This window comes from Panthera tigris, chromosome C2 (genome assembly GCF_018350195.1).
Source record: "Panthera tigris isolate Pti1 chromosome C2, P.tigris_Pti1_mat1.1, whole genome shotgun sequence".
Classification (NCBI taxonomy): Eukaryota; Metazoa; Chordata; class Mammalia; order Carnivora; family Felidae; genus Panthera; species Panthera tigris.
In genome coordinates, this window is record NC_056668.1 from 132,340,590 (window position 1) to 132,356,988 (window position 16,399).

At 42.6% G+C, this 16,399-nt stretch overlaps 1 protein-coding gene across 4 annotated transcripts in view; it reads left to right on the top strand.

Moving 5' to 3' along the window:
- OXNAD1 (oxidoreductase NAD binding domain containing 1) overlaps positions 1 to 10,889 on the top strand; it is a 41,303-nt gene extending 30,414 nt beyond the window's left edge. For all 4 annotated transcript variants that reach the window (XM_007087354.3, XM_007087355.3, XM_015539909.2 and 1 more), the window contains 4 exons: positions 1,894 to 2,035; positions 8,465 to 8,707; positions 9,494 to 9,602; positions 10,292 to 10,889. In XM_007087354.3, coding sequence (XP_007087416.1) covers positions 1,894 to 2,035; positions 8,465 to 8,707; positions 9,494 to 9,602; positions 10,292 to 10,446 — 649 coding nt within the window. In that variant the 3' untranslated portion in view covers positions 10,447 to 10,889. The remainder of the gene's footprint in view (positions 1 to 1,893; positions 2,036 to 8,464; positions 8,708 to 9,493; positions 9,603 to 10,291) is intronic.
- The last annotated feature ends 5,510 nt before the right edge of the window (positions 10,890 to 16,399 follow it).

A 16,399-nucleotide genomic window follows, 5' to 3' on the forward strand; every position in this document is an offset into this window, starting at 1 on the left:
CCTGTCCTTATGCCGGTACTACAGTATCTTCATTTCTGTAACTTAATAGTAAATTTTGAAATCAGAAGGTATGAGTCCTCCAAATTTGTACTTCTTTTTCCAGATTGTTTTGATGATTCTGGATTCCTTGAATTTCCACATTAATTTTATGATTAACTTGCCAATTTCTGCAAAGAAACCAGCTGGGGTTTTTGATAGGTATTGCACACACTGAATCTGTAGATCAATTTGGAGAGTATTGCCATCTTAACATTATCGAGTCTTCCAATCCATGAATGTTAGATGTCTTCTTATATTCATATATTCTTTGAATTTTCCCCATAATGTTTTGTAGTGCAATGGTGTGCAATGCTTACACTTTTGTTAAATTTATTCCCAGTTGTTTTATTCTTTTTTATGCTATTATAAATAGAATTATTTTTCTTAAAAAATTTTTTTAATGTTTATTTTTGAGAAAAGAGAGAGCATGAGCAGGGTAGGGACAGAGAGAGAGGGAGACACAGAATCTGAAATAGGCTCCAGACTCTGAGCTGTCAGCACAGAGCCCGATGTGGGGCTTGAACTCACGAACCATGAAATCATGACTTGAGCCGAAGTCGGACACTTAACCAAATGAGCTCCCCAGGCACCCCAGAATTATTTTTCTTAATTTCACATTTAGATTGCTAACTGCTAGTGTATGGAAATACAATTGATTTTTTTTTAATGCTTATTTTTGAGAGAGAGAGCATGCACAGGGTAGGGGCAGAGAGAGAGAGAGAGAGAGAGAGAGAGAGAGAATCCCAAGTAGTCTCCAGGTTGTCAGCGCAGAGCCTGATGCAGGGCTCCATCTCACGAACTATGAGATCATGAGCTGAGCCAAAATTAAGATTCAGATGCTTAACAGACTGAGCCACCCAGGCACCCCTACAATTGATTTTTGCTAGTCTTGTATCCTGCAACATTATTTGAAGTTACTTATTATAGTATCTTTATAGTAGGTTCCTTAGGATTTTTTATATACAACATCATGTCATCTGTAGCTTCTTTATTTCATTTTCTTGCTTAATTGCCTTGGCTAGAACCTCTAGTACAATGTTGAAAAGAAGTGGTAAAAGCAAACATCCTTGTCTTGTTTCTGTTTTTAGAGGAGAAACTTTCAGCTTTTCAATGTGAAATGTTGGATATTTTGTAGATGTCCTTTATTAGATTGAGGAAGTTCCCATTTATTCCCAGTTTGTTGAATATTTTTATGTAAGTCTCTTGAATATTGTCAAATTCCTTTTCTGCATCTATTAAGATGGTACCTGGGTTTTTCAGATGTTAAACCAACCTAGTATTCCTGGGATTTTTGTGTCCATATTCACAAGGGATATTGATCTGTAGTTTCTTTTCTTGTTATATATCTTTGTCTGATTTAGGTAGCAGGGTAATATTAGCCTTATAGAATGAACTTGGAAGTGTTCTTTTCTGTTCTTTGGAAGAGTTTGTGAAAGATTAGTGTTCTTTAAATGTTTGGTAGAATTTACCCATTGTACCATCTGGACCTATCCTTTTCTTTCTAGGGAGTTTTGAAATTACTAATTCAATTTATTTTCTTGTTAAGGGTCTGTTCAGATTTCCTGTTTCTTCTTGAGTCCAGTTTGGTAGTTTCTGTCTTTCTAGGACTATACCCATTTCACCTAAGCTATCTAAATTTTTGTCATCCAGTTGTTCATAGAATTCCTTTATAATCTTTTTTATTTTTGTAAGGTTGGTGATGATGTCCTTTTTTCCTTTCTTGGTTTTATTCATTTTATCTTTTCTCTTTTTTTTTTCTTAATTAGCTAAAAGTTTGTCAGTTTTACTTACCTATTGCCCACTTTTAAAATTGCTTCAACAGAAAGAGTTTATTTCCTTTTTCTTTTTTTTTAGGGTTGATTTCTTTATCCCAGGAGTCTCTGTGGTTGGTGGGTTCTCAATATGCTCCAGCCCCAGACTGCTAAAACAAGAGAGGATGATAGAATTGGCAGTGAAATATGCAAACCACCCCCCTGCTCTCTGGATTCACAATCAGGTGAGCAAACCTGTTTAAACTTGGAGATCTGGGCATCACTGCCTCCCACAAAGTTGGTGTTCAGCTCACTTCATGCACTTAAGAAACCTAGGCTTGAGTGAAAAGGGTACATGCTCACAAAGAGCCCCTATATCCACAATTCAGACTCCATAATGGTCAAAGAAGCAGAATCCTTTTGATGCATTAAGGAAGAAGACTGATAATATCTTCTGGGTTACCAGTGTTGAGTTGAACACTCTTTAGTACTAAAATATTTTATGTCTTATGTAAGTTTTTGAAAGTTGCCTCTGTATATATGTCTCGTAAATGGTACATCTATAAGTCAGATTATTTTTTCCTAACTGTCCTAAACAAAGGAAATTAAACCATCACTCTCTCATTTGGAAAGGAAACAATTTCTGATTGCATCCCGCTCGTGCCCAGAGCTGAGTGCTGCTGAATCTGTGGTGTTATTGCCTTTCTGGAGAGTTCTTCACACGTGATTCTGAGAGGGAATCCACATTTGCTGCTAATAACTGCTGTTTTACCATGGGACTCAGCACAATCCTACAGAAGCTGCCTGTTCATTACCTTCTAGAACTCTGGTAACAAAGAATGAGCTCAGCACAGATTAGTTGTCTTCTTACTTTTTGACCCTTCTCTCCTTTTGACCACCATCCCTTTTGTTTCTGGACTGTGCCTTCTATATTTACCAACAACCTCCATCCTATCCCAGGCCTTTTCTTATCACCTTTTCCAAAAAGGAATGTACCAGTATAAATATTGTAGCTGTAGATAAACTGATTTTAGCAGTTATTGGAAGGGCAGAGGGACCAGAAGAGCTAAAACAGTTTTGAAAAAGAATAAAGTGGGAAGAATCACATTGCTCAAATTTAAGGTGAAAATAAAGCTACAGTAATGAAAACAGTGTGGTATTGGTGAAGGGATAGACACATAAATTGATGAAACAGAATAAAGAGTTCAGAAATAGACCAACATACATATGGCCATTTGAGTTTTGACAAAAGTGCTGAAGAAATTCAGTGGCAAAAGAGTAACCTTTTCAACATGTAGAGACGGGACTGTTGTTTATCCGTATGCAAAAAAAAGAAAAAGAACTTTGACCTAAATGTCATACTTTATGTTGAAAATTCACCCAAAATAGGTTGTAGATCTAAGTGGAAAACACAAAACTATAAAAATTTCGGGGGAAAACTTAGGAAATATTCTGAACTTGAGGGTGGACAAAGTGTTCTTAGGCAGGACACCAAAAGCAAGAGCCATAAAAGAAGAGGTTGATGTATAGGACTTAATCAAAACTAAAAACATTTTTCTGCAAAAGATACTGTTAACAGAATTAAAAAAAAAAAAAAACAAAAACAAGCTACAGACCCAGAGAAAGTTATTTGCACGTTAGATATCCAAGAAAGGATCTGTAATATCCAGAATACATAAAGAGCTCTCGAAAGTCAGCAAAAAGAAAACAAGCATAATTTAAAAATAGGCAGAAGATTGAAAGGTACTTCTCTAAAAGGATGTAAGATGGCAAATAAGCAATGACCAGATGTTCACCATCATTAGGGAAATGCAGATTAAAACCGTATATAGCACGGTGTCTCTACACACCTCGTAGAATGACGGAAGTTAAAAATTCTGACAATACCAAGTGCTGGTAAGGATGTGGAGTGACTGGAAGTCCCTTGTATTGCTTAGATTGCTAGCAAGAATGCAAGGTAATACAGCCAATCTGGAAAACATTTGGTAGTTTTGTACGGAATTAAATATGCACTTATCATAAGTCCTAGTAATACTGCTCCTGGGTGTTTATTCTAGAGAAATGAAAGCTCTGTTCATTTAAAAGCCTGTATAGGAACATCTATCGTTGTTCTATTCATAATTATCAAAATCTGGAAACAACCTAAATGTTTCTCAGCGGGTGAGTGAATAAACGAACTGTGATCCATTCATAACAATGTATTGTTATTCAGCAATAAAAATGGATGAACTATTGATGCTCTCCCCTTGGGTGAGGCTCAAAGGCCACATGTAAAGTGAAAAGAGCCAGTTCTCAAAGGTTACGTACTCCATAATCCCATTTTTGTCACACTCTGGAAGACAAAGATACAATGATGGAAAACAGATGAGGGGTTAACAGGGGTGAGGGGTAGGGAAAGTTGTGAGCATAGAGAGCACAGGGAGGTTTTGAAGGTGATGGAGCTGTTCTGTATCTCGGTTTTTGTGGTAGTTATGTAGATCTATGTATGTGTTAAAATTCATAGAACTGTACTCCCCCCACCCAAAAAAAATGTATTACTGTAAGGTAATTAAAAAGAAAAAGATATAGGGGCATAAAAAATAGCTGTTCTAATTAGGGTCTGCATGTCAAGTTGTATCTGTTCAGAGTAAGGCAGCTGCTTGCCTTAGCATTTCCATTCTAAGTGTATCCTGTCACATTTTTACCCTCTGACCTTCTGAGTCACTCCTTCCATGTGTCCTCAGCTGCTGCATTCCTTTTTAGATTCACTTTGGATTTTCCACCCATGGCTGTCTGTAGGCTGCATCCTGAGTCTCTAAAAGATGCCATGGGGGTGGAACCAGCAAGGTTTCCATGTGTCCCACACTCAGTGTTAAAATGAGCTTAGCCATCCTGGCTCCTAGTTCCATGAGTCCCCTCCAGTGATCAGCCTCCCACGTGATCTGACCTGGTCCTGGTCCACAGCTCCCTGCTTGGTTTCATGCCTCATTGACATTTCAATGAAGGAACTTATTCTTAAAGGCGGTAGAAAATCTCCTGTGGCATTGCTTGAATGCACATTTTAATTGTAGTGCCTGCTCCACTCTGCCCGGTGGGAGTTGCAAACAGCCTTTACGAAGTCAGATTTTTCTTGGAACCATTCTCAGGTGGCTGTTTTCCTCCTGAGGGTTTGTCTTACGAAGCTATTAGAGTGGACAATGGAGGCACGTGAGTGTCTGGGTGGCAGCAGGCTGCTCTGTGGGGACAGGGGATAAAGTGCCATAAATGTCTTCCTTTATTTTATCTGCTTTGGCTCAGGCTCCTGGCAGGGTAAAGGGTTCTAGACAGCTATTGTGTGCTGGGCTCCAGTTGCTGTGGAAAAGTTGTTTATTTCGCAAGTAGAAAAATCTATACCCAAATTAGATACATGGCTATGTAATTGAGGGTAATGTCCTTTTACTCGCTTACATATTATACCGTGTAGCACTTTGAGTCTTGTGTTCATGCTACCTTGGCAGTTTTTATTGATCAATAAAAGACAAAGATGGCTTTTCATTCTTTCCAGATGCTAGCAAATTAGAAGATAGATCTATTTAAGATTATTTTGTCACTAAGGAGATGGCATGCACTTGTTTTGTTGTTGTTGCCAACTTTAGGGTTTTGAAAATACTCTGGTTTCTAAAAACAGTACCCTAAAGGCTTTGCTGTCATTACTAGTCCTACCGAAGATGACCATTGGAGAAAATGATTTCTGTCTCATTTCTTAGTCTCTCTTATATTCTTGGAAATAAAGAGAAGCGTGTGCAGGCAAGCAGGATGGGGAGGGAGGGTACAAAGAGAGTAATCTGTCGTCATTAGGCAGAGCCTCTCGTATCACAGCTTCTCTTTTTGAGACTTGGAAAGAAGGGGCATTTTAAAGCACTTTGGTGGCCACTGTAGTGATTCCTAGATTGTACTTATTCCTAACAGAATGCTCCCTTGCTGCTAATTTCTTTTGTCAAAAATGAAAACCCACTTACCGTTCTTCATGTAAAAATGGCCTATATATTTAAAATTGTTCAGTTCAGATGTTTTTTCTGAGAAAGGATTTCCCTTCATTTAATCATTCTTTACTTTCCAGAAAGGACCTCTTTAGTGAATTAAAATAATTTTCATTTTTTCTTAGATTTCTCAAAGATTAACTCTTAAGATTTAACATCTTTCCGTTGTAAAGCCCCAAATTCAATTCATGTCAAAAAGTACTTAGCTGCCTACCTGCCATGTAAGGTGCCAAGGAGTGAATGCTGAGGGTTTGGTCTTTTAAAAGCACATGATAACTTAAGGCTTCTTAGGAGGGTGTTCATTCAGTTGATCTGCATCAGGAGCATGTAATGGAGCGAAGCTTTGCTTTTGATATAAATTTCTTTAGTTCTAGACTCTCGTTTTTAGGGAAGAAGGAAGCAGGCACCCTCAGTGCTTTCTCTTCTGTGACAGCTGCAATGACTAAAACACCCTCTCATAATAGAACCTGATGCCAGCAAGCTCTTCCCCATAGTGTGTCATATGACGGCCACCACAGCCCTGTGAAGTGAGTAGGACAGGTGCTGGTACCCATTTAACAGATGCGGTAGCAGAGGCTCAGAAAAATTAAGGAACTTGATGGACTTCGTAGACTGTGATTAAAATTCAGTCTTCCGGCTCCTAGATGAGTGCATTTTCTCCAAACTAGAGGTCTCAACCCTGTCAGATCCAATGCCCTCTTTGTAGAACTATCCTGAGATGAAATTCAAAGTTAGTGTAATCAACACATGAAAAATTTTGGGGTGGCATAATTCTCTAAGTGTAATGCCAAGGAGAAATAAAAGGGATTCATGGGGTGCCTGGGTGGCTCAGTTGGTTAAACATCTGACTCTTGATCTCAGCTCAGGTCTTGATCTCAGGGTCGTGAGTTCAAGCCCTGCATTGGGCTCCATGCTGGCTATGAAGCCTACTTAAAGAAAAAGAAAAGTGATTCACAATCAGAGCCTATATGTTTCTTTATATTTTTTTTATTTTGAGAGAGAGTGAGAGAGAGAGAGAGAGAGCACGAGTGAGCACAAGTTGGGTAGGGGCAGAGAGAGAGGGGACAGAGGATCTGAAGCGGGCTCTGTGCTGAGAGCAGAGAGCCCAGGCGGGGCTGGAACTCACAAACCACAAGATCATGACCTGAGCTGAAGTCAGATGCTTAATCAACTGAGCCACCCAGGTGCCCCTGTGTGTTTAAGTGTATGAATGGTTGGGCATATCTTAACTAGAAGAACAAAGTAGACAGATGGTTATTCCTCAGTGTGGAATCACCATGAGTACACCCTCTACAGATGCAGATTGTAAGATTCTTTATGGTGACAGAAGCATCACACATGCATGTTACCAACTGGGATGTGGTTTTCCAGAATAGTGAACATACTTGGTAAAGTTCTGGATATAGCAAAGTACAATCCACATGATGGTTACATTCTGGAAAATTCAGATGCCACTAGATACATGCAAAAAATGCTGTGTTTTTTGTAAAAAAAGGATCTAGTCTCAGATTATTACGACGCCACTAGATACATGCAAAAAATGCTTTGTGTTTTTTGTAAAAAAAAGGATCTAGTCTCAGATTATTACGAACCAGTTTTCACCTACATGTACGTCCCATGGGCCATTCAGAAGTTTCCACACGGCAGTCCTGGGCATTGGAGATAATGATTTGCTGCTAGATCGGCTCTCTGAGTACAAAAGCCCTCATTTGCAGCATTTGCTGATTTCTGTGCTGCAGATACTCCCTCAATGGCCGATTTCAAACAACCAGTAGAAACTAGTCCATGAAATTGCTCAAAATTTAACCATCAGCTGAACAGAAGCCGGCTCGAGGACATTGCTAACTTCACAAGACATCTCGCACCTTTGGCCCTGCCCTCTGACTGCCAGTTGGGTTTTCCAAACCATGGTGACGATAAGAAAGTGTCACCACGTGTTTCCATAACACCCGTCAGGGGCAGGATCACCTCCATGGAGGACCAGTACATTCAGCTCTGATCGTATTTCTGGTCTAAGTGGCCTCACCAAATAGGCGCTCTACCCGGGTGGGGTGGGTGTCTGTGGTGCTCCCCTCCTAGTGTGAATCCTCTGCTGTCTATTCTTACCTTTCCAGGGAAGAGCGGACAGTACTGACCAGCATCTCAGGGCTGGCCTCGAGCCTGTGCAACAGCTCTGGCTGTGCCCTGCTGGTGACCCGGAGGAAGCCCCCCGGTCCCCAGGGTCTTCTCTTATGAGCCCAGGGCAGCCGCAGCATAGTGACACTTGCTCCATCCTGCCTGTGTCAGCTCCATGACTTGGATCAGAAAACAGGAGCGCCGCAGAGAAAAGGGGACTCGTGCTTCAGAGCCGTCCCCTGAGCCCAGTGCCTTTTTCCACAACCCAGCTCTTCACCTAAGAAGTTAACAAATGGCAAAATTACTGACGCGAGTCTTCTTTTGTCCGTACTGGAGTGGCTGTGCAGTGTGGATCACAGAGGCAGAGTAGCAAATGGCCTGTATAATGGACAAGTGGAATCAGTTCACAGGGCCCTGGCACAATTGAGAGCTGGCTGTGAAAATAGTCCTAAACACTGATAAACATGCAGAAGGTAGACACAGTCTGTGTTATTAAAGAAGAGCATTAGATTTAAGGCCTGTGCCACAAAGGACTAACGGATCTTTTCTTTCCTGTCCTAGTGTACCCTTGACTCTGAAGTGGCCGTGAGAGTGGGTGGAGAGTTCTTCTTTGACCCTCAGCCTGCAGATGCCTCTAGAAACCTGGTGTTGATTGCAGGAGGAGTCGGAATTAACCCTCTGCTGTCCATCCTGCGGCACGCGGCAGACCTCCACAGAGACCGGGTGAACAAAGGAAGCGGCTATGAGGTTGGAACGATAAAGCTCTTCTACAGTGCAAAAAATACCAGTGAACTCCTCTTTAAGGTAAGGAAGAAACATATGTCTCGTTGCTTGCCGTGAGCAAACTCGTGTCATGGTATTAGTCGTCCATGGAACTTTCTTCCGTTAGTTCTGTCTTCTCTGCAACCGTTGTTCCACCAAAAGGCTTGACAAGGCTTTATCATGTTCAGATGGGAATTAACCAACACTTTTTATGCCGGACAGTGAAACAGCTAGTGTTGAGGACGCGCCCACTGAAGTGACAGGCCTAGGGCAGGTTGGTGGGCTTGAATCTGGAGGCGGATGAACAGAAAAGTCGCCACATCCCTGAGATTCCGTCGAGTCAGGAGACCTACAAGTGGGCTCGTGTGTTACAGGAGTAGGTGAGAGGCACAGAGTTTGGACCCGCTGGGCAAATGAAGCCCCCGTCGGTTGCATCTGTTGAAACTAAGTACGTTTGACAGGAGAAGGCTTTCACTCTGGATTGCTTTGCAGCTGCGGGATGAACAAAAGAACAGAAACAGTTAAAAGACACAACTGTGGTCAGTGAAACTGCTGCTTAATTGCCAATGCTTGAGAAAAAGGAAGAAGAAAAAACTCCCGGAGAGTTAGTAATATGCTTGTTAGCATATTCAGATTTCAATTAAAGCCAAATAGCCCTCTGTACTCTGAATGCTCTGGCCTGGTAGGCTGCAGACAATACCTCTCTAAGTAGAGAGGAAGAGTGGCAGACGTGTGCAGAATGGGAGTCGAGGTTCAGCGGCAGGGGTTGTGCACATCTGTTTTGATTTTTTAAAATTGTAGCGTGACCAAATATGTTTGACATTCCAGCAAAATATCCTCGATTTAGTAAATGAATTTCCTGAGAAGATTGCTTGCAGTTTGCATGTTACCAAACAGACTACACAAATCAGTTCAGAACTGCAGCCATACATCACGGGTGAGTCCCCTGAAGATATTTTGACTATCTCCACGTGGTTGTTTGGAGGACATGCCAGTCGGTCGAGTGTGGATGCTTTACCGTTGGGAGTTGCTGCCTAGGAATGTCACTACCTGGGGAGCTGGGGGGTGACTCATCTTGGAAAAGTAAGGACAGATTCAGTGAGATTTACTTACTATATACAGGTTTCTTACTGCCCATGTTAAAAATGTATTTTCCACATTTTTTAAGGGGACCTTTGCGTCATCGCTGTAGTATGCCTACAAAGAATTTATATTCCAGCTTTGACTGAATCGATGCCATTTGCCATTCATGGTCATTTAAACTACTCGTGGTTTCCCCTGCTTGGAAAGATTTTTCACCAGTTTATTTACTTTGCCGAAGTGAGCTCTGAATCTCTACCAAAGATTAGTAAGCTAACTGGCCCTGTCTGAAGAGTGCATTATGACGAGCTTCCCGCTTTGCCTGCCGGAAACCTAGAGATGCACTCTCCGCTTGGGTCTGGCGCCCGGTGCTACCGCCAGGAGCCGTTGTGTGAGGGCCTCAGCACTAGACTCCCTGAGCTGGAGTTCCTGGAAACAGACACAGTTGCTGAGTGGTAGTTAGTCCTTCCTCATTTCAGTACAAGCATGTCTGGCTTATTTGCTGTTGATTCTGGTTGTTTTTTTTTTTTTTTTTTTTTTTGGTAGAAGGAAGAATAACGGAGAAGGAGATAAGAGATCATATTTCAAAAGAGACTTTGTTCTATATTTGTGGCCCACCTCCAATGACAGACTTTTTCTCCAAGCAACTGGAAAACAGCCATGTTCCCAAAGAACACATTTGCTTTGAGAAGTGGTGGTAGGGAGCAGGCAAAGGTAGAAGAGAGAAAGCTGTGAAATCTTCTCAGGACAATAACAGAGACATGATTTGTGGCACCATGAATTTACCTCTCCTCAGCGGTTTTTTTTTTTTGTTTTCTTTTTTCTTTTTTTTTTTTCAAGGCTGAACTAAGTAAGTGACCAGCTGGAGCATCAAAGAAAAACCAGCCGACAGACTTCAATGATAAGCTTTTTGCCAAGACTTCATTGATTAAATTATTTTTGCTATATTGAGTTTCTTTTATTAATAACTGTTTGATTATCTCATGATGCATCTTGGATCGGTCAATATAGATGTTCTTTCCTCTTAGGGAAAAAAGAGACTGTCCTTAAACTTAATCATATAAAAATGTTTTGTGTGTAAGATATAGGTTGTCCTTATTTGGTAGCAACCTATATATCTTATGTCCAATAAACTTATAATTTAAACACATTCTTATTAATCTTACCTTGAAAATTCTTTATATTTAAGGTCTTAGTTCACCTTACTACAAGCCTGAAGCCTTGTTTCTTCAGACCATCAAAATTGGGGTTGGAAATGGAAAATTATTAGGAAAACTTCTTTAGGGAATTGAATATCTGGCATGTTCGCTTAGTGTTAATGAACGTCCTAAGTATGTATCCTGACTAATTGTTAGTTTCTCCTCAAATTAAATCCTTTTCTGTGCTCTGCGTCTTGGCCGCCTGCCTTAACACTACATGTAGGAGGCGGCTTCTTGTTTGGGACAAAGGCGTCGGTGACTGCTAGATTCCATGTTGAATCTTACCTTCAATGGCCAGGCTGGCTGGCTGTAAAAATGTGCTGAGGATTGATTAGGGAGTATAGAGCCATTTCCAAATCCTGCTTTTCTGCCTTTTATTTAATTTCTTTGCCAGGGTTGTTCTTGGCACCAATAATAGCTCCACGATACATACTTGTTGAATGACTGAAAGGAAGCAGCTAACACTTAGCTCCTTGCTAAGCCTGGGTTGGGAGGCAGTCCCCAGGACGGATGGAGAGAATGGTGGAGCCTCATCGCAAGGCTGCTCTAATGAAACTGCTAGAAAGCAGACTGCTCTTTGTATCTTCATTTAGATCTTTAAAAGGCCAAAAGAAGTCCATAGGTTGAGGCCAGGCCATTCCTCCTGTGACACACAGTGTGGGCCCAAGGCTACCAGCTTGGAGAAGAGTGTGAGGGTAAAAGGGGTCTGGGAAGGAAGGAAGATCAGTTCTGGAGACACAGGAGTTCCAGTTGGAATTCTGTTCCTGAGCTGATGGAACAGCTGATGGGGAAAGACATCTTGCTCTTTGTCATCTCTGTGGCTACAGGCCTCACGGGGAATTTGGGCTTAAACACATTATTGATTTATGGGGCCTGATGATGGCTGGCATCGTTATTGTGGACTCTTCTCTGTTTTGAATTTTGTCAAGTTTTTAAATTTTTTTTAGTTTTTATTTATTTTCTGAGAGCGAGAGCAGGGAAGGGGCGGAGAGAGGAGGAGAGAGAGAATCCCAAGCAGGCCTCACACTGTCAGTGCCGAGTCCGATGCGGGGCCCGAACCCACGAACCACGAGACCGTGACCTGGGCCGAAATCAAGAGCTAGATGCTTAACCGACTGAGTCACCCAAGTGCCCTGAATTTTGTCACGTTTTAAGCAAAGATCATCTGTCAGCTATTTCAATCCCACATTCAAGTTCAGCAGGAAGAAAGGGAGGCTGTTGACTTGATGGGAATTTCAAAGTCTGCTCAAGGCAGTGATTATCCCCGCATTTCATAGGTGAGGGGAGGGAATATGAGACGCTCTGGCCGCAGTAAGGAGCCCTGACTCCTCAATTGGTCCCCAAGTGCCCAGGCCCACGGGCTGGGCTTTAGGGCTGAGTACTCAAGAGGCACAGGAGTGCGGCACACTGAGATTCAGGGATGTGGGAGCAGCAGTGGGCTCTTGTGCCGACTGGCAAAGGCAGCTGGCAGGGACGGGGACACAAAGGTATAGAGAAAGTGGCCGCCCCAGGCTTTTCTGTGTTGGGAGTGGAGGCGCAGGGCAAGCCTCTTCACAGCGCGAGATATGCGCAGAGGGTGGTGCCTCCCACCGCCTCTGTCCACCCGCCGCCACAGCCTGTCTGCCTGCTGTTGTGACAGAGCAAGGGCCACCTGTCCTGCCCACCACCCTGCCAGTCGACGTCACCATCCGTAACCTCTCTAGATGGGCCAGGTCTTGACCTCTGCCTGGACCGTAGTCCCTTCCAGCTCTGTCGTTTCTGGTGCTGAGTGCCGGACAGTATTTCTGGTCTGCTGGCCAAGAATGGCCTGTTGCCCTCGTTTGCCAGGCTAGTCAAGATCTCTTTGGTACTCAGACTGAACTAAGCCAGGGGGGCTTGAATTTATAGTGTGGAGGCTGAGAGTGTAGACTGGAGAGAGCCCTGGAGTCCCACTGCTTGCTAGATGGATGACCTTGAGTGAGTCACTCAAGTGTGTCACGCCTCAGTTTGTAATTACACACACGTGTGCACACACTTGCTACTACATGTAAAGTAGAATCCTACGTACCTCCCTGGACTGTCACGGGGATTAAATGTGATAATACGTATAAAGTGCTTGGCAGAGCACTGCTTGAGTGTGTTAGTAATTTGCTACTCCTTGTCTTATTCCGAAAGGATTTCAAGAGGCCGGATGGCTTAGGTTTAGTCCACTAACCTTTAACCTACGTGCGGGTAGGGCCCTGTCTCTTTCCGCACTATGCTTGGCACATAACAGGTGCTTAGTAAATATTTCTTCCATGGGTGAAAGGGAGTGCCCAAGCTGATGAGCTGTGTTAAAGGAATTTTTTTTTTTAATGTTTATTTATTTATTTATTTTGAGAGAGAGAGAAGGAGAGAGAAAGAATCCCAAGCAGGCTCCGTGCTGTCTGCACAGAGCCTGATGGGCTCAGTCCCACAAACCGTGAGATCATGACCTGAGCTGAAATCAAGAGTCAGATGCGGAACCGACTGGGCCCCCGGCCGCCCCTACAGGGATTCTTAAAGATCATTCGAGCCTAATTAGTTTGTGAAAAGATGTTGCTTTTAGTGATATGAGACCCTTCTACAGTCTATACCAGAGAGAGGTGAAGCTGATGTAGGAGTCTTTCTCAAATTTGAAGTGTTGGTATGAGCACCAGCAGTTACCAGAAAATGGATCAAATACTTGGTCTTTCCCAAATGGTCTGCTGTCCCTCACCAGTAGGTGTGTGCAGGTGGGCATGGAGCTCTGAGATAAAGATGTTCCCTGGAGCCCTGGTTCTGGTCGGTAGCCCCCACTTTGAAAATCGTATTGTAAAAATTATGAAAGAACGGATGCTTGATTCTTGCCCTGTATTTATCAGTTAGTCTAATAGGAGTTGGTGCCCTAGCAACCTCCAAAACTGGTCACCGGTGAGATTTTTAAAAGTATCAATATGAACTCATGGCGTTTTGAACGTTTGATTGTGTCTATTGTGGCCAGATTTTTGCTGTTCAGCTTGTTTTGGGTTGGCCCCTGCTGTGTTAGTTGTGGGGGTTGCTGATATTTGCATCTCTGATGGCTCTCGGAGTTGCAAACAGTGCTCTAATAAACGTGAAGGAAGAAAAGGAGATCAGTGCAGTGTGGCGTCAGGACACTACATGAAGAAAGCGTTTCAAGGAGGACAGACTGGCCAGCTGTGTCATGTTGCCGGTAGGACAGGAAAGGTGAGTTCCGACGAGCGACCGTTGATTTAGCAACTGGAAGGTCCCTGGTGATCTCGACAAGATGGATGTTAAGAAAAAAAACGTGGGGGCGCCTGGGTGGCTCAGTCGGTTGAGCGTCTGACTTCGGCTCAGGTCATGATCCCCCAGTTTGTGGGTTCGAGCTCCGCATCAGGCTCTGGGCTGACAGCTCAGAGCCTGGAGCCTGTTTCGGATTCTGTGTCTCCCTCTCTCTGCCCCTTCCCCGCTCATGCTCTGTCTCTCTCTGTCTCTCAAAAATAAATAAACGTTAAAAAAATTTTTTAATAAAAAAGAAAAAAAAAACATGTGAAGAAGGAAAACCTATTGTAGTGGTTTCCTTTCCACAACTGGGAGGAAAGAAATTGTAATGAATGAGGATAGATAATAGTTTCGAAGAGTTTTACTATGAAGGGGAAAAAAAAGATAGGAAAGGCAAGTAGAGTCCATAGAACTCACCCACCACCACCTTTCTTTTTACTCCTTTTAAAAATTTTGTTTTGTTTTAAAACTTTTTCTTTTGAAGTAACTTTAGATTTACAGAAGAGCTGCGAAGGGTTCCCGTATACCTTTTACCCAGCTTCCCCGAATACCGTCTTATAGAACCATGGTGTATTTGTCAAAGCTAAGAAGTCAACAACAGTATAGTTAGGTTGGTACAGTGCTATAAACCAAGCCATAGTTAGTTTTGTTTTTTTTAAGGTGAGAGAAATAACAGCCTGAAAAACTATGAAAGAATCATTCAGTGGGATACCACTTGGGATGCTGAGGTGACGGCGTTTTCTGGAGGGTGAGAAGTTAACTAAGTGTGATTTATTGAGCACCTAGTATGCGCAGTCACTGTGCTAGAGATTGTAGATAGGAAAATATAAGGTTATCCTGAGCAAGTTAAGTATTTGGAAAACAAAGTAGAAATGCTTTAGAGGGCAAAATGGTTTATTTGCAAGTGTTGCCAATCAAAAGGGAAGCTATAGAAGGTGGCTGGCTGGACAGGTCACTGGAGGCGTGGGTGGAGCTATGGGAAGGGTTGTGCCCACACTGTGCTCAGGAGAGCTGTTACACAGGACGCAGAGCTGCTGTAGGTGTGTTCACATACGCTTGTGTGAGCAGCAATATGTATGCACAAGCCCGGTGATTGCCCAGCGTCACGCACCTCTGTCGGAGAGGTTTTTTTTTTTTTTTCTTTCTTTCTGATTGGAAAACAGCAATTTCCTTCATTCCTGGGTACTGCGGATGATCGTATGCTGATAATTTAACCTGAGCGCTGTTATTTCATTTTATTTTAAATGAAACTCCAAGAATTATACCATTCTCATCTTCGAGAAGTAGTGGGATGTCTTGTCTTTAATATTCTTCTTTCCTAATACGTGCCTCGGCAGCAGGCGTGGTGATGACATACGAAGATACCTTCTGACCCACCATCCACTCAAGGCGTGCATTGAAAATTATTTGTGTTCAGGAGTCCTGACTTCCTCGTTACTAAGCAGCCGTCTCCATCCTGTCTGTTCTGGGTTCTTAACTAACCCCCCCCCGGCCCGTCCCCACCATCCCCCATCCCTGCCCCTGCCCCTGCCCCTACCCCTGCCCCTACCCCTGCCCCTGCCCCTGCAGGAGCCCATAAACCTGACCTCCGTGTCATCTCCATGTCCCAAGATTTTGTCTATTCCTTTGTTCTTTCTTAATTACCTGATGAATATGATTATAAAAAATCAAATAATATGAAAGCATGTGCATCAAAATGCCAAAGTTTTCTTCTCTCCCATCCCACTCCCTGGCCTAGCTAGCATGAACTTCTATATAAAGAGCTTGCTAGGTATTAGACCTTTTGCAGTGTATTAACCTTGGACACACAGACAGGTATGTGCACTTATGAATTTACTCTTCTTGCCTACTCCCAGCTGTAGATGCATGCCATCATGTACGTAATTACATCTCTATGATGGACATCTACACTGTTCCCAGTTTGGGCCTATTACAAACAGTACTGCAGGAAACAGACTTGTTTGTGCAATTCTTGTGCATGTATCCTGTCATTTCTGGATCATTTCTGGATCAAAAATTGGCTGGTATTGCCAAATGGCCCTGTAAAATGCACAATCGATTTATATTCTAATGGAGTATGAAAGTACCCATTTCTCTGACGCTAGGTTGTTTAAGTCTTTAAAGTGTGTTTCCTAGTCACATTAATTAAAAAATTAATTTCCTGATTGCTCCCTAGCATTTTTTCCAAAAATGT